Raw genomic sequence first — 19,423 nt, 5'->3', positions numbered from 1 at the left:
TTCTTGAGGGAAGGTTGAGGGGGAGGGAGGGGTAAGGTTGGAGTGGAATTTATGAGCCAGGAGGTTTTCTATGCCTTCTGGCTCAGTATACGTGGCTCCTTCTACAATGAGCTCTGCACGCAACTGTGGCACCTTTGAGGTTGCGGACATAGCTAAAGAATACTTTGTGTTTGTCCTTGGCCTGGGAACGCAAACTTACCTCAAATTTGGCTTTGGTAGACTATATTTGTCCTCTGAGTTGTTTGTTTAGTTTGATGAGAATGCTTTTATCCTGCTGCGTGCTACACCTCCTAATTTTTGCCATAATGTTCTTTCTACTGTTATACCACCTACTGATTTTATGAATCCAACAGACTGGCTTGTTTTTAGAGTAGTCCTGCACTTCTTCCTGGTAGGTACAGCTGCCTCTATGCAGCTATTAACATGCTTGTACAGGGTTTCTGTGAACAGTTCTACATAGCAGCATTGTTCTCAGGGTTTATGGGGACTTGAAATTTTGCCAGGTTCTCACTTAATAGCAGGAGGTTAGCCTTAGGATAGTTCCTGAATATTCCAGGTGTGAAGACTGGTAGAGATGTGTGAAGGCTGCCAGCCTAGCTAGACAGAATTGTGCAGATAATTCTATCATTTGTAAATATGAATGTTGAACTTAAAACAATGTGGCAACATCGCCATCTGCTGTAAAGAAAGCTAAGTTTGGTCCTTTGAAATTAAAATTATTTCATCACTGCCTTTGATGTTTTACAAGTCGGCTCCAGTCTGGCTAGATGAAGGCTTCCTGCCTATTGTTTTAGACAAAAACGCTTAATAATCTCTGGTTCTCACTGTTTAAATTGAAACTCCAGTTATGCTAAACATTACATCATCTTTTACACCTTCCTGGTGTTCCCAGGCTGACAGAAACTGCATTTACATTCTTTTACACTTAGAGCAATAAAGAACATTCCACATGTAAATTCCGGTCATTAACTTTAGCCTTAAAACAATAGGCAGGAAGCCTTCATCTAGCAGGACTGGAGCCGACTTGTAAAACATCAAAGGCAGTGATGAAATAATTTTAATTTCAAAGGACCAAACTTAGCTTTCTTTACAGCAGATGGCAATGTTGCCACATTGTTTTAAGTTCAACATTCATATTTACAAATGACAGAATTATCTGCACAATTCTAACTGGATAGGCCAGCAGCCTTCACCCATCTCTACCAGTCTTCACACCAAGTTTAGCTGGGGGCCCAGGTTTTATTTTTACTTTAAAGGAGACCATTTTGTGGTCGGACTTTACCAGGGAAGGCATTACAGTAGGGGGTATGACTGGCCGTAATTTTGCTTTAAAATTTGAACCAAAGGTTTTAAATTAAATCCAAATGTCGGTGACCATTGTAAAAGTAAAGAATAAAGTAGTATACACACTGACACCTTTGAAAAGTGTTTTATGGTATTTAAGGAAAGCCAGCCAAGTAATGGATGTACTAGGGTCTATCTACTACAAGTACTTTGGTACTGGTAGCTCGCAATACACTTGCTTGCTGCCATTTACTCTATCAAGTGCCCAACTCTAGTTTATTACCTCTGCCTCCCACCAGCAACTGCACAGCTCTACCACCAGGACATTAGAAGCCTATCCTCCATATCCTTAAAATCCCCTCTGCCTCCCCAACTCTAAAATTTCCCTCTCTAACCCTAAATTCATTGATCATTCCCTTGCCCTAAAACACCCCTCTCCTTAAACCTAAATTATACTCCAGATCACTGCCTAAAGCCATTGACTGCACTCCCACCCTGCCGCACTAATGTTGCCCGAACTCAGCTAAAGTGTTTGGGTGATGTTCGAACAGCTTCACTCACTCCACCTCATATGAACTAGGGTTGCCACCTTTTCAAATGGCCAAAGTGGGACATTTTCAGGACACACATCAGATTTTACAGGCCGACACATACCCATGGTCAGTACAAAGGATAGAACTTAACTTTTTTGCCTAAATAAAAGCTTATTCTTGTAGCGGTTTAGTTGCTTATTCTGTTTCTTGCAACATTTAGGTATTTTAGATACAGAAATAACTATTTTATGCAACTATTACATGAAATATGGGACATAATTATGTCCTACAATCTCAGGACATTTGCCATTTTTAATATTTTTTGTCAGGACACAAATGCCCAAAGAGGGACTGTCCCTCGCAAAGTGGGACAGGTGGTAACCCTAATATGAACATGTAAGTGGGTTTGAGTATGAGCTGCTAGCTGTGCTATCTACAAGACCTCCAAGTATCTGTCTGAGAAACTGGTCTTTAAGCGACTGGAATTTGAGCTCATGTAATAAACCCACCATATGCATGCTCATTACCCTACACAGGACCCCATTTGTCCACGATCCAGCTCCGATGTCCAGTAGTAGAGGTGTATACATTATTGTAACATTACGTTTATTAAGATTTCATATTAAAACAATCAAAATGCATTACATATTGCAGTATATCAATCACACAGAGCATTATAAACTTTAAAATGTTGCTTGAATAGTAGGTTGTGCATTATCATGCATTTTTTTATACTTCTTTCGGCTTTTCCCGGTTAGGGGTCGCCACAGCGGATCACCTGTCCTCTCATGATTGGCACTGGAGTTTTACGGTATCAGTTGCCACTGCCAGCCCGGCGCCCAACCTTCCACAGAAGGTGCGGGCACACACTCATGCCTAGGGCCAATTTAGAGTATACAATGCACCTACAGCATGTCTTTGGGATGTGGGAGGAACGACACCCATAGGAAACCCACACAGCCACAGAGGACGTGCAGACTCCGCACAGAAGGCACCCCAGCCGAGGATCGAATCGGAGAAGAACTTGCTGTGAGGCGGGCGCCGGGCGGCAACGCTGAAGTCTAAAATTCAAACATCTGTTATTATTTAATTACTTCAATAACCTGCCAAAAATGTAGGTTTCTCGATCTTTTACTCTTTACAGTTTATAACGAAAAGACAAAAAACTGCATTATAGACCGTTGGGAGGGATAAGCCCAACATTCATCGTGACAATTTAAAAGCATTAAGTCCCTCGTTCCACCAACGTATTCTCTAAGACTACAAGTTCCAAAAGAGCTTCTGAGGGGATTTATTAACTATACCGGAAATTGTCATGTGTTGTTACTTCAGAGGCAAAATGGCTGCGTTCAGGTCAATGAGGATTTTGTTCTGTAGCAACGTACCACAAGTGAGAGATACATACTTTGGATCGTATGTTTTTTACCGATGCGCTAAACGAGCACTTTGTACTAAGATAACGAATGCAGGTATGCATAACACTTATGCTGTAGTTAAACTGATTCTTTGTGTATAATCTGTTCACTGAACACAACACAGATGCTATATGAGATCTACGGACTTGAGTACACATACCAACTGTACTGATTTCCGCAGAATGTCCAGATTTATTTTCCGTAGTTTTGGTCTGTTGCTCATAAAATTGCGGTTTTTTTACTGCAAATCATTGGAAAATAATTGAGCGTTGAAGTCAGAAAACAATGGCAGACGTTTGAGTTTCAGACTTCATACCCCTCAGAAAATTAATTCTAATTGAAAATCTGTTATTCTATCAACTTTCTAAGTTTGTACGAACAATATTTAAAATGTGCCCATATTTTGGGCTTTTGTCCCCCTCATTGTTTATGGCTTTGTCCAGATTTCTTGCTCAAAGATGCTGAGAGGTATCACGTTCACCATTACAAAAGCAGACTTATCTAAGAGCTGTTTTGCTTGGTAAAGTGTACAGCCTTTGATCTAGCTTTTTTATTTTAACATTAAATTGTATGTGTAATCCACTTGTGTAGATGTTTGAACATAAGCAGTGCTGTGAGTTACAGCAGCATATGTTCCTGATGTGTTATGGGGTAGCGCACTGTTATTTCTGCTTGTCAGCTTTCCATGTAGGTGTCGGATGCTCAATTTCCCCACTAGGTCAAGATTTGTGTGGTAGTATCCCTGTTGTTAGTCTTATCTGCTGGAGACCCATAATCTGTAAACAAAGAATGGCAGAGAAGTGATACTCATGGGTTTACCCAGTATCAGCAGTAAGACAGTAGAAGATCAAGAAGCCCAGATACCCTTTGAAGAAAAGGGGAAGCAGTAGCTCGCCTTATTGAAATAGTTACATCTAGCAGTTATATTATCGTGTATACTGAGAGACATAAAATAATAAAACTTGAAGACATCCAAGCAGCAATTAAGAGTATGGACACCCAGATAGTTCCAGTAGTAGGAGTATTGATTGGACTAATGAAAATAATTTCTGTGTAATATAAAAACTGAGAAATTGGAAGCTTTGTTTTATGGGTATGGATAGCAAGATACAGTTAAAATGTTTTAGTCCCTTTAATTTTATACACTGGTCAGGCATATTTTTATCAATCAGAAGAGAAGTTGTGGATAGCAATTAATAAGAAGTAAAGAATTTTATCTGGGAGGGGGGATGGCAAGAGTCAAGTGGAATAAGCTGATTCTTCCAGTAGAAGAAGGCGGTTTGGGATTACCCGATTTGAAAGGGTATTTCAGAGCTACACAGTTAAGGCTACTGTACATAACACAAGCAGAAACCTATAATTCAAAGTGGAAAAGGATGTGGATGAAAAGGGGGGAGGAAGCTCAAGAAATGAGAGAATGTGATGTTTGGATGCAGATCCTTAAGGACAATAACAGTAACTATACAGAATGTTATGTTTGTAAATTAGCAGAAGGTATTCTAGTAAGTAATCCAATACGTGCATGGAGAAAGGAGATTGCACCGCTAGGGATGACTGCTATTAGGGAAACAGACAATAGTCAAGAGGGGGCTGGAATTTGTTGATGAAAACTGGCAAAACAATCAAGGTATTGGAGCACATAATTAAAGAGGGAAAGGTAATAGAATCGGAAGATGCCAATATGTTTGGACTGCAGGCTAGAGATTACCTTTCCTTATCAAGGATTAATATCAGAATATAGCAAAGAAAAAGGAATAGGGTGACCCTAAGCGAAAGACCAGAACTGCTAGAGTTTTTAGTAGAATCTTGAACAGAAGCTCTTGTTCAAAAAAGGAAGAATTGGTAGAGCATATAAAATATTGCATGATTGCTGTAAGAATCAGTCAGAGGAGGTTAGAAAGGATGGGAGAAAGAGAATTGATAAGCAATTCACAAGGAAACAATGGAGGAATACATGTATGTCTCCCAAATATGCAACATAATCTAGAAGATTTAGTATCTTTGTTTGGAAGTGTTTACATAGGTATTTTTATATCCCAAGTAGAGTCCAGAAATTGATAACTGGGAACATATTTTCTGGGAGTGTAATGAGTTGGCAGACTTTAAAGATTACTTGCAGAATACTCAGAGATACTGGGTGAGCAAATTGGTATAACTAAGAAAATTATGTTTTTGAGCTATGATACAGAATTGGAATTGCCTGGACATAGCAAAGTCTAAACCAGCTGTACTAGAAGTAGTGAATATAGTAACAGAGATAAAATAACTGGAATTAGACTTTTTAGAAAAAGGTAGGAGCGAGTTACGTAGGAGAAAAAAGGGGAATTGTGGGAACAAAGCACACAGAGGAGGAATGAGGTTTTAAAGAAGGCAGAATTTGAACGAGCTATATAATGTTTGACTGACAATGACTGAATAGATTATAAGTGATGTATGATGTTTGCAACTAAAATTATGTCAGTATGGTTTGTGATAGTCTGCAATTAAAATTATGCCGGTATAGTTTATTTTCATTTATACAAATGTATGATTGTCTGTGTCATAGATGATTTAGTAAAGATGTTTCTTGTTTAAAATAAGAATAATTTCTGTGTAACTCATTCAAGGCTGTAGCACCTTTTCTGTATCGTTCAGGTCACACCTGTAGCTCCTTATGGTGTCTAGACCTTTTGGGTCTGGCTTCTTGTATTAAATGCCTTAACCAGCTAATAATAGGCAGTATTAGAATGGGCAGGAAGTTAATATGGGATTTTTTTGCAGTAGAGAAATGATTCAGCCTTTGCCACTTTTTCATATTTATGCTCATATTTTTATAACTAAGAAACCTACGTGCTATTGTAGGGCATCATGTAAAATGCTATTGCTGGATACAGGAAAATTTTCAATGTCCATTTGTATCACACTATACTAGATTTAGCTTAAAGTTTACCGTGTGAACCAACAGCACAACCTACTGTTTTTAGGTGCAAGGTATTGAGGTCTTTACTACACATGTATTGCTAGTTGTCTGTTAATAATTATGCAAATAAGCAATATTTCCATACATACTTCAAAAGCAAGTGACTTACAACTATTGTATAGCATCAGATGAAACCTTAAATGTTGTTAAGGAAAGTATAATTTATATTTGAACTGTATGTTGCACATCTGAAGAGATATTCAGTGTTGTTTATATTATTTATACAATTAAGCATTTTTTTTTAATATTTCTGTAAATACCTCAATGTACACGCACTCAGAGAGGAATTTCATATTTCTGTAAATACATCAATGTACACGCACTCAGAGAGGAATTTCTATTGTCTTGTGTCTGGTTAACAAAAGTGCTCTAACAATATATGTGTAATTTGGACAGTTTTAAAGCTACGACAATTTGTTTGTGAAAATATAGCAAAATTATGATTCTGGGTTTGCAAGGGGGGGAGGGAGTGTCACTTCAACAGTGGCAATAGTCTAGAGCCAAGGTTTACACCTCTGAGTAGCTAACCCTGCCACAGTAGCTCTTACACACACACACACACACACACACACACACACACACTCACACCTGTAGCTAATTTAGAGTATCCAATCCACCTATTGCATGTCTTTGGAATGTGGAAGAAAACTGGAGCACCTGGAAAAAAATCCATGCGAGCACAGGGAGGGCATGCAGACTTCGCACAGAAAGCACCCCCAGCTGAGACTCGAACTGGGGAACCTGTTGATATGAGGTAACAACACTGTCCACTGTGCCACCATTACATCTTGTTTCAGAAAATGGCCTGGAATGCAAGGATTTATGTACACTGCTAGAACATGAGATATCTGGATGACATGTTTATTTTATGGGAAGGTCCTAAGGATCAAGTAATGGAATTTATTAACTATATTAACAACTCAACCGCTTTTTTTTAGGTTCACACAGTGTTAATGAATGTGAAATTTCCTGTCTTGATAGTCTTAAAAGACTTGGACCAACAGAGATTTGGGGCAGAAATTTTTAGAAAGGAAACTTATTCCAACAGTTTCCTGCATTTTGATAGCTGCCACCCATTTACCCAGAAACGTGCAGTGATTAAGGGGCAGTTTGTGCGAGCGGCACGCATGATTACAACTTGGACAAGCTTTCTTAGCGAATGTCTTAACTTGAAGGAGATGTTTTTGAGGAGAGGTTATCCCCCTACTTTAATAGATAATGTTATGAAGGAAGTTAGTGATAAAAGACAGTGTTGTTATTTTTCACCAATTTTGGGTAGCCCTAAGACTGACCAATCTCGGTTGATGATGTTGAATGCAATAAATACTGAAATAAATATGGACACCCATACAAATGACTTAACAATTGTTAACAATCAGGAAGACTGTAGGGGACATCATACTCCTGGGGTTGAAGAAACCAATTATTATTCCAGTTTTTCTACTATTTTCTCAAGTGATACATACACCATTAAAGACATTTGTGTAAAAACTGGAATTTGCTGAGTAGTGACAGAGAACTATTTAAAATCTTAGGGGAGAAACCTGTGTGTGTTTTTAAGAAGGTTTCCAGCTTAAAGAATATTTTTGAACGTAACAATGATGGAACCTATAGGAAGGGTCAGATGTTTAAGTGTGGGGCTTGTAAATTCTGCCCATTTATTTTGGAAGTTAGTGAATGTGAAATCAACACCACAAGAATAAAAATACCTGGGTGGTGTAGTTGTTCAACGGAAAGAGTGGTTTATTGTGCTATATGTTCTTTCTGCCCATGTTTTTATGCGGGGAAAACCAAACACAAACTAAAAAATAGAATTAGTGAACATCTTAGGAACATGAAGGATGCTAGTGAACAGGGTTGCCAGATTTCCAGCCAGCCAGGTAGGGACCAAAAAAAAAAGTCATTCACGGCAAGTGAAGACCAAAAAAAAAAAAAAGGTCTTTAATGTGGAACTCAGTAGCTCTGCACTAAGCACGGAGCATTGCATTTCCACATTCAACAGAAGTAGCTCCGTGTTTTAGCAATTTTTGATTGGCCCGTATACCGGCATAGGCCAATTAAAAATCGTTAAACACGGAGCTACTTCTGTTTAATGCGGAACACAAGAAGCTCCGTGTTTAGCGATTTGATTGGCCCGTATGCCAGGTATACAGGCCAATCAAAAAAAAAACAAAGCAGAGGCTGGCCGGGATTTAAACCGGCAGGGCGGGACTCGGGATCAGGCTGCTGATCTCGGGACAGACAGTCCCGCCCAAATAGGGACGTCTGGCAACCCTGCTAGTGACATAAACGCCCTTGCCAAACACATCAGTGAACATAATCATCGGTTTAAATTTGTAGTACTTGAAGTCCAAAAAAACCATAACAGGGGGGCAGCTTGGCCATATTTGCTCGAAGAAGCTGAACTGCTATGGCAGTTACACCATCCATTGGCCAGGTTTAAATGATAATCTTTCGATCAATTGTTTGCTTAAACTAAAGGCTCTTAATAGGTGAAACCAATCCCTTACATGCATGGGTTTTGTTTATAAAATTGATTTTTTTATGTCTTGTTTGTTGTTTTGCACATGAATTTTACTTGTCTAGCCTGGAATTGGTTACACACAGACATGTATATATATTTTTAATATTTATAATTTTATATATGCTTTTGTGATGCACATTTTTATTAGGGTGTTGACATCTGCTCATTTATGTTTCTGTTGATATTTATATGTTTGCATATTCATCTTATTTTGAAGATTTCTTGATTTGTCAGGGGTCCTAATTAATTAAGGAAGTGATGTCATGAGATATTTCATATGAAAACAGCAATTTCCTTATAATTAATTGTATTTGATGAAGTTCCTGTTTGTTACTCTGAATGAAAGCGCTTATACCTGTCTACTTGTTGGCTTGAATAAAAGAAGAATTTTGGAACTGAACGTGTTGGCTTGAATTTATGCATATATTTGGACTATTCCTGGTTCTATCGGCTCTTATTGCCTGCAATCTGCCTGTGTGGACACATTTCTTGGTTATTTATGTTTCAGAAAATGGCATGGAATGCAAGGATGTATGTACGCTGCTAGAACATTCCACATTGTATAGGTGTTAACGAGTTTGCTTTTACCAGCACAGGTGACCTCATGTGAAAGATAGGTTTGTCAATTCTGAGTATTTTGCAGGTACTGAGAAGAGCATTCTTGACAGTGTAAAAGACTGAAACAGTACTATTTTCACAAACTTTATCTACACCATGCTGTAGAAATTAGGTTCATTCCCACTGATGTGATAATAACCATAAACATTTGGAGAAATTAAAAGCAAGAGCGCTTTCCCATTTGTTTAGATTTTATATAGCTGGTAACTTTCCTCTTAAGTTCAGTAACTGTTTGGAGCATCTCTTTGTATATTGCACATGGTTATTGTCTAGCTGTTTATTAACTCTGGAAATGAATTTGGTATTTTCTGTATCTGCAACTGAGGTAATATGTTAATAGAAGGGTCACCCTTTGAAATAAAGTGCTCATGTGTTTTTTGGCATCTGCTACATTCTGTGTCAGTTTCAAGCCATCTCTTCATATGTCTGTATCTCTGTTTTAATTTCTTTACAAGGTTTCTCTGCTTTGCACAATTGCTTATTTTTAGAGGTGATCCTGTAGAACTGCTAAGTTACTTGATTATCACTCATTGAGCAAGCAGAGACTCAAAGAACAAAACACATGACTACACAACACAGTTCTGTAGCATTTGGTTGTCTCATTCTAGTCTGTAGGGCCAGGCATCATTTATTTAAGTTAGAAATGCTCTTCATACTAACTTTGTGTTCCATATTTTATGAAATTATATTTTCTTCCTCAGCCTCTCCCTACCTTGTTCATTCTGTGTCGTGTGTTACCCTTAATCAGGTGATGGGACTAGGAATGCGCTGCGTTACTGTGCTAAATCCAGCTGCACTCTTTGTAATACATTTTTTGTGTCACTGATATCATGCATGTTGTTGTACGTCTCCACCTGTTATGCAAAAAATCTGGAGAAAGCCTGAAATGACGGGGGGACAAAGACCCAAAAATAGGGAAGCATTTTAAATACTACTCTTATAAACTTAACAGTAGCTGCCCTGCCCTCTCTAACGTGGTCCAACCCAACGTTACCTGCAGGTCCCTTGGATCCTTTGACAAATTACTCAGTCACACAACTGTCATGGTGATTCCCTCTATTCCAATAAAATAGCTATGGTCTGGAACGCTCTACCTCAGGACATCCAAAAGAATACAAACACCTCTTCTTTCAAAAAAAGATTAAAAGAATATCTCACCAGCAGATGGCTCTGCCCCTGTACTTCACCTATAGAATACCCTCTTGATGTCTTCTCTACTCTGTACCATCATTCACCTCAAACAAGTACAGTTGTTTGCTAATGGAGTTCTGATAAAATCATTTGTACTGCTGTAATTAAGCAATAACCCATGCCTGGGTGTGGGTAATGCTGGATTTACTCACGGTTGGTGTGGTTTGGTCATGAGGGCGAACCTTTCTGAATGAATATACAGCAGAAGTGCTGTGGCAGGGCTGTCTGGGCCTCTTGGTAAACCTTATGAAACTCTCCGATGTTTTAATGCAAGCAGTATTAGCAATTAAATCAGAAGCTTGACAGTAACAGAATAATGTGAAAAAATAAACATGGTCATTGTTTGTTAGATACTAAATTCATTAGAAAAGATGCAAGAAAAAATTGGAGCGGTATGGAGAACAGTTTTTGTTTAGCAGAAAATGAGACGTGCTCACACATGACTTGTGGTAAAAGTGACGACTTAGGAATAATGGATGCAATAGAAGTTATGTGGGATATAGACGAAAAAATGCTTGTGGTAGAATGTCCATAATTATTAGACTATATAATTGTAATTAAAGGAACAGTAACTCAAGACAGAAACATTGTGAAGTTGTGTAGTTATTTTATATTAAGGGAGGGGGAGAAGAAATTCTATTTGTCAGAGTGGTATATTTAAAACTGACTTTGTTTTATGCTGAAACAGACTTGAAACACATAATGGGAGGTGTGCAGACTGCAGAATGTTATGATAGTAAAGCAGAGTGGTTTTAGTGGGTGATAATGAAAATGTTACATAAAAATCTTCTTTTATATTAAAACAAGAAAAGGAGAAAACCATGGTATGAGCTTAGCATCTTGGGAAAATATTATGCAAATTCGACTTCTTGGTTGTATGACATTTGATTACTGGGTAGGAGCCCATTTTCAGCTGAGGTGTGGTGAGAAAAGCTCCAAATATACCCAAAAAGTTATAAAAATAACAGACGAGGTAAAAATATTAAAAAAATGTAAAATAATTACAAGAAATAAAAGAAGGAAGAGAAACCTGAGCACTAGTTCCAGATGAACTAAGATATAAAGATATGGGCAAAGATGAAATAAGTTGTCTTGGCAATATAGTAAATTAATGGTTAAAGGAGAATTCCACCCCAATGTCAATTTTTTTTCTTCAGAAAGTGATCTTCCTTCCCTAAAATCCAACACTAAAAACGTCACTTATGGGAACAGCATCATTTAATATTTCCATTTATTTTGTGTCGAAGCTTATTTGTGTTTTCCTTTCTTTCCGGTGTTTTACATCATTTCTTATGTCATGAAGGATAGTATTGGCAGAGTAATTGGGTTAGATCATTTATTCCAACTACAGAGCCTGTAAGAGCAATGGCTGTTAAGGCATGTTTAAATGCCAATGTTTATCAGTCACATATTACCAGTCTCACATCTCAGATAAGGAGTGTAGCCTTGAACTACAACACTGTCTAAACAAAAGCAAGACTTTCATGTTTTTTTTCTGAAACAAATGAACAAGTAAACTCCACTCACCCGTTTATTACAAATTTGTCTTTCCCTATAGTCAGACCGAGCGCTGCAAAGAAAGAAAATCAAGTGCTGTACCAGCTGTGGCCACTAAAAATCAAAGGAAGCAAAGTAATGGAAAATATGGATTGATGCTGACAGATTATAGGTTCATAGGTTCATAGATTAGTACTAGGCTAACTGCCATTTTAAGCCTAGTCAATTATCCCCTGTGAGATTAAAACCCTGTACCTTGTGTTTGTAAGGCAAACATTTTAACCATTAGGCCACCCTCCCCGATGTAGGCAGTCACAGTACTGTCTTGAGCAGATGAGAGAGAGGAAAAAGAGAACCAAAGTAAATGAACCTCTTCCTCTAAAATGACAGCAGAGAGACAAAAGCATGGATTGTAAAACTAAGTCATGCAGCATGGCAGCCCCATTTCAGTCCATTTTGGAGTATATAACAAATTAGAAAATATCAACTGTAATACAAAAAAAGCTTAAGACACGCTGAAAAAAGCATGTTTTTTTTTCAGTTTTTGTGTGTGTGCCCCCTTTAAGAGAGAGGCGAGAAGAAGAAGGAATTTGTGATGGACTAATACAGTTAATATAGGGGAAGAAACATGACAGCAAATATGTCAGTAATTGGTTTAGCAAATGCAGATTGCAAAATATTTCAGAATTTTGCAAAAAAAAAAAAAAAAATTGGAGATCAGTAAGTTTAGCAAATGCAAATTGCAAAATATTTGAGAATTTTGCAAAAAAAAGAATATAGGAGGTGCTGGACCAAATATTCATTTGGGGTGTGCTTCTGTGTTAAGGTAAGGAACTAAAAGATGTTAATGCTTAAAGAAGTTAATACATTTGATACAAGAAGGAAATAGTAACATGATGGTGCAAAAGCCTTTGATAGGGTTAGTCATGAGGTAATGTGGAAAATATTTGATGCTTATGGTATAGAGGAATAAATAGTGAAAGTTTCCAAGACATTATGAAAATTCTGGGGTAAAGATGAAGATAAGTGGGTTGCTTGGGGGGAAAAGTTAATAGAAAGGTTGCCCTCAGACATATGCCATTTGGTTTGGTAATGAATGCTATAAAGCAAGTATGTGAATATTGGTTAAAAATGCAACATGGGAGTTGGATAGAGGAAATAAAAGTACCAATATGTTTATCATATGCAGATGATGTGGTTATGGTTGCAAGAAGAAAGGTATGGGAGAAGTAAAGTAATAAAAGATTAGATACTATTAAACTAGGATCATAATTAAATGGAGCTAAAGTAAAGGATTGGGAAATTAAGAAAAATAAAAGGAATATATTGTAATAGAAAAATGAATCTGCTAGGGTTAAGATCTGGTGAATATGAAAGAGTAATAGAACAGTGGAAAGCAATATTTGAACAAGTAACAGAATTGATAGCATAGTGGAAAAGTTTTGCTCTGTCTTTAAAAAATATATGTTTAAATACCTATGTGTTAGGAAATCGTAGCATACTTGTGTGGGGTTTGTTTCCTACTAATATGGAAAAACAAGTAATGGAAGTTTGTTTTAAATTTTTTTTGGAAAGCAAAATTAGATCCTGTGGAGAAAGGTATCATTTATAATAGAAAAAAATGAGTGTTGAATTTGAAAAACCCTGTTGTATGTCTAGCATCTGTGCATTTATTCTGAATAATGAAGAAGTCACGTAAAAAGGAGAAATAGTGGGAAAATGTTAAATGTGAGATACATGGCAATATGAAATATTTATTTATTTGCACTTGGTTACAGAGAAGTTCTGACTGCATAATACAAGACCCCTTTTCAACGGATGCCCAGAGAGTAAAGCTCCAAAAACATATCAAGTGTGTGAAAAATATACAAAGAGATTATAGCAGACCCTTGGTTAGTACGAACAACATTTAAAATAAGGTGATTACAAATTCAACATAAGCTCTGCATCTAGGCGAGTAAGAACATTAGCAAAAAACAGCAAAAAAACGCCAAACCTACTAGTCCACAACCCAGGCAAGATACAAGACCCCTTTTCAACGGATGCCCAGGGAGTAAAGCTCCAAAAACATATCAAGTGTGTGAAAAATATACAAAGAGATTATAGCAGACCCTTGGTTAGTACGAACAACATTTAAAATAAGGTGATTACAAATTCAACATAAGCTCTGCATCTAGGCGAATAAGAACATTAGCAAAAAACAGCAAAAAACCGCCAAACCTACTAGTCCACAACCCAGGCAAGATAATCCGCAGTGAATACTGTACATAAAACAATCTCCCGTGTAGTAAAAAATATGATATCCAAAGGTCTTCACGCCAAAGAAGATGTTTAACGTTTTATTTAATAAGAAGTAAATAAATGGTCAAAGCCACCGCTTCCTCAGAACAGAGCTAAAAAACATTTGAAAAGTACCGCCAAAACATTTATAAGTGATACGTGAATGGCGTGGCAGGTTAATTAATTCTGTTTAAAGGTACAATAGACCAGCACAGCAATTTGCTCACGCCAAATAGTAAATTCGTTGACGAAAGCCAACGATTAAAACTGTTCAAAAGCATACTGTTGTAATTAAAAAATGCAGTCAATACAAGCTATTTAAACAACGATAAATTGTGCAGTGATTACAATACTAAGGCTCGAAAAATCAAATATAAAAAAGTTGTATGAAAAATAATTATAAAATAATACAAGCATTTAAGTCTAAAACTAGGAACCAATAAACGTCAATGCTGTAGTAACTAAAAACAGTGATGACGCTAGTGTGAACCAGTACATGAAAATAAAAGAGAAAGAGCTAGTACTGAAGTAAATCAGCAAGCTTAACTGGTGTCATTCAGTCAAATAAAAATTCAAGGTGTAAATGTTAGGAACATAAAAATGTAAAACAATGTACATAAAAACCTGCAACAGTAAAAAAGTGCAGGTTACTGATGACATCTCTGATGCTATTGTTTCTGTTACAAGGCTGACAAGTTACACCTTAATAGACTGTAATTTAGTGCATGACCAAAAGAAAGAAACTAAATGTTAAAGCAAAAAGACCATAGTTCCTATCTAGCACCATAAAAAATTGTCTACCAATCAATGGGAAAAATTTAGTGAAGTTTAAGAAACTCGTTAAGAACAATTAATTGTAAGTTATCTCATGTAACTCCTCAGTTTAAGAATACAAGCAATGTTACAGTGCTCATTTAGGCCTGGAGTACAGAAATAGTTCAATAACAATTGCCATTCTAGTTCTCGTGATTCAAGGAAAAGGCTAGCAGGACCTCCCCTAATAGACTGTGATACTTCTTCAATGGCCATAAAACAAAAGGTATGTCCTACATGTTTTAAACAATGTCTTGCTAAAGCATTATCTTCATTTTTAGTTCTTATTGCATACAGATGCTCGTAAACTCTGTCGCGAAGTCTTCGGTCTGTTTTTCCCACGTAAAATGCTTCACAGCAATTACATAGGGCCAAGTAAACTATAAATCTGGATACACAGTTAAGTCTTTGGTTGATGTAGTATTTCCTTTTTCCTATCTTAACTTCTTTATGTGTTGGCAATATTTACAGAACCCACAAGGAAAGCAACCCTTTGACTTAATGGTGTTATCTAGTCTATTGTTGTTTTCAAGTATTGATTTGAGGTTGTTACCTCGTTTGTACACAAACCTTGGACAATCACCTAGTTTTTCAAAGAGAACCTCATTGTTCAAGATAAAATGCCAGTTTTTAGTTAAAATGTGTTGGATGTCAAAAGAATCACTGCTAAAAGTAGAAATGAAACTGGTGTTAAAAGTTCCGGCATTCAAATTAACCCTAGAGCTGATGTTATTCACAGTAGGCGAAAAACATTCGCTAACTTCTAGGGTAAATGCTGTGTCTTCCACTACTGGTACCGTCTTTTTAAGTAGTGGAGGGTACAACCCATTTGAACGCTTGTAATTAATCTCCTCTAAAAGTTCTAAAAATAAACTCAAAGGGTAGTCTCTGCTCAGAAACATTCCTCTTAAGTTATTACATTCATGGATGAATGCCGTTTCCCTACTACACATTCTGGCAGCTCTGATTAATTGGCCCTTTATAATGGCCCTTTTCTGCCTAAAAGGGTGTAGACTATAACATCAGCTCTAGGGTTAATTTGAATGCCGGAACTTTTAACACCAGTTTCATTTCTACTTTTAGCAGTGATTCTTTTGACATCCAACACATTTTAACTAAAAACTGGCATTTTATCTTGAACAATGAGGTTCTCTTTGAAAAACTAGGTGATTGTCCAAGGTTTGTGTACAAACGAGGTAACAACCTCAAATCAATACTCGAAAACAACAATAGACTAGATAACACCATTAAGTCAAAGGGTTGCTTTCCTTGTGGGTTCTGTAAATATTGCCAACACATAAAAACCTGTAACTTCTTTAAGATAGGAAAAAGGAAATACTACATCAACCAAAGACTTAACTGTGTATCCAGATTTATAGTTTACTTGGCCCTATGTAATTGCTGTGAAGCATTTTAAAACAGACCGACAGAGTTTACGAGCATCTGTATGCAATAAGAACTAAAAATGAAGATAATGCTTTAGCAAGACATTGTTTAAAATATGTAGGACATACCTATTGTTTTATGGCCATTGAAGAAGTATCACAGTCTATTAGGGGAGGTCCTGCTAGCCTTTTCCTTGAATCACGAGAACTAGAATGGCAATTGTTATTGAACTCTTTCTGTACTCCAGGCCTAAATGAGCACTGTAACATTGCTTGTATTCTTAAACTGAGGAGTTACATGAGATAACTTACAATTAATTGTTCTTAACGAGTTTCTTAAACTTCACTCTAACAAAAATTTTTCCCATTGATTGGTAGACAATTTTTATGGTGCTAGATAGGAACTCTGGTCTTTTTGCTTTAACATTTAGTTTCTTTCTTTTGGTCATGCACTAAATTACAGTCTATTAAGGTGTAACTTGTCAGCCTTGTAACAGAAACAATAGCATCAGAGATGTCATCAGTTACCTGCACTTTTTTACTGTTGCAGGTTTTTATGTACATTGTTTTACATTTTTATGTTCCTAACATTTACACCTTGAATTTTTATTTGACTGAATGACACCAGTTAAGCTTGCTGATTTACTTTTTGGTGACTTGTTTGAATTGCAGGCTCTCCCGTTCCTGCTAATTCATAGTATTTTGCAGCCTGTTGTGCTGTACACATATTCACTAAAATTTTAGTATAGTACTACTAGAATCCACCCTAGTACTAGCTCTTTCTCTTTTATTTTCATGTACTGGTTCACACTAGCGTCATCACTTTTTTTAGTTACTACAGCATTGACGTTAATTGGTTCCGAGTTTTAGACTTAAATGCTTGTATTATTTTATAATTATTTTTCATACAACTTTTATGTACTTCTTATTTTTTATATTTGATTTTTCGAGCCTTAGTACTGTAATCATTGCACAATTTATTGTTGTTTAAATAGCTTGTATTGACTGTATTTTTTAATTACAACAGTATGCTTTTGAACAGTTTTAATCGTTGGCTTTCGTCAACGAATTTACTATTTTGCGTGAGCAAATTGCTGTGCTGGTCTATTGTACCTTTAAACAGAATTAATTAACCTGCCACGCCATTCACGTATCATTTATAAATGTTTTGGCGGTACTTTTCAAATGTTTTTTAGCTCTGTCCTGAGGAAGCGGTGGCTTTGACCACCGCAAAAACGTACTTTATTTACTTCTTATTAAATAAAACGTTAAACATCTTCTTTGGCGTGAAGACCTTTGGATATCATATTTTTTACTACACAGGAGATTGTTTTATGTACAGTATTCACTGCGGATTATCTTGCCTGGGTTGTGGACTAGTAGGTTTGGCGTTTTTTTGCTGTTCTTGGTTTTTGACTGTTTTTTAGAATATGAACATTAGCAGTTGTCAAAGAATAAAAAGTAATAAAATGGGGTTTGCAATAGAGACAGTAGTGAGGATACACAGTTGTAGAAGAGTTGGGGGAGGGGTACATGAGATGGAGATCAAGAGATAAATGTTGACAGAGATCCATTCTAAAATGGGGAACAAAGTGTAGAGGATTGAGGGTAAATATGGGTGATAGATGATAGCATTATTAAACTGCATGATCAAGGTTGCAGAAAAGAAAAGGGTTAAGGATTCACATCAACAGTTATGCAAAGAACGAAAATTCTGGAGTTACTAATGATAGAAGAAGCTCTGCAGTTTGAGAGAAGGAATTAATAGGGAGAAAATTGATTAGCCACAACTTTATTCTTTCATTTCTGTCTTTCTTTATTTCTCAAACAACAACTTCATTCATCTCCTTAATTCTAAAGTCTGCTCCTGCTATTCCTTTCCCTGCACCGTTTGATTCTCAAATTTGGTGTCGAATTCCACTGTCAAGCTTTTACAACTTCACATGAGATGCTCTCAGCATGGAACTTAGTGTAGGTGTTATAAGCAAGAGTTTTCTCTATGAAAATCAGTGGCACGGTGTGTGTGTCCCCCTTGTGTGTGAGCTTTTACTGCACTTACCTTGCTGTATCCTGAAAACCCCGCCATCCTGTCTCTTGTATCTAATCTGGGCAACATTATTAAATCATATAAATTAGTACTTTAAATCTACGTACAAATCCTTATCCAAATACATTTGTATGTTGTCTAATTTAAAGAGATGACCTGTTATACAACTCGTACAGTGAACTTAACATAGATATAGTCTTTAGTCTTTGTTTCAACCTATTTGGACATCTTTGCATTGCAGTAACAAAGTATAGCAGTGATTGCTGTGTGTGTGTGTGTGTGTTTTGTTGTTTTGTTTTTCCCCTGAGATCTTTCCCTCCAAGCATTTGGTTTGGGCCTGCTCTGTTCACCCTCAATTTGCTGCTGTGACGCACTCAACTCTACTAACCCAAATTCCCACCATCACCTCCTCTACCCTTATACTCAATATAGCTACACTCTGTATCACATTTCCCCCAATCGCTAAAATAGTTGTATTAGCATCCGTTATTTTACCTTTCATTCCCCATAACAACTCCTATTCTAGCCTATAGTTACTTCTCCTCCCAAACCCTCCCCCAATATGCTGAATTCTTTTCTTAGCATTATGCTCCTCCACCTAACTGAAATTACATCTTTACAGTTTATCACAATAGCAGCACATACAACATCTGAAACAAGCCCCCGCTATCTTCAGTTATTTCCCAGTACCCTCCCCCAGGCTCCTAAACATAACTGTTTTATACACTGCTTTAAACTAAAATTTCCACAAATGCATCCTCTCAACTACAAAATAAAAATACCCTTCAAAGTAAGTAATGACATCATAAAAAAAAAATATTTTCCGGCTACATCTCTGTGTGGTGACATTCACCCCAATCCTGTTCAAACCTCCCCT

At 36.9% G+C, this 19,423-nt stretch overlaps 1 protein-coding gene across 2 annotated transcripts in view; it reads left to right on the top strand.

Annotated features, from left to right (window-relative positions):
* The first annotated feature begins 2,758 nt into the window (after positions 1-2,758).
* MRPS22 (mitochondrial ribosomal protein S22) overlaps positions 2,759-19,423 on the top strand; it is a 586,067-nt gene continuing 569,402 nt past the window's right edge. For both annotated transcript variants that reach the window (XM_044070029.1, XM_044070028.1), the window contains exon 1: positions 2,759-3,286. In XM_044070029.1, the coding sequence (XP_043925964.1) occupies positions 3,133-3,286 (154 nt within the window). In that variant the 5' untranslated portion in view covers positions 2,759-3,132. The remainder of the gene's footprint in view (positions 3,287-19,423) is intronic.

The sequence above is a fragment of the Protopterus annectens genome, chromosome 4.part1 (genome assembly GCF_019279795.1).
Source record: "Protopterus annectens isolate FY-2018-M chromosome 4.part1, PAN1.0, whole genome shotgun sequence".
Taxonomy (NCBI): Eukaryota; Metazoa; Chordata; order Ceratodontiformes; family Protopteridae; genus Protopterus; species Protopterus annectens.
The sequence above is the reverse complement of the archived record's forward strand: the minus strand, read 5'-3'. Positions and strand labels throughout refer to the sequence as shown.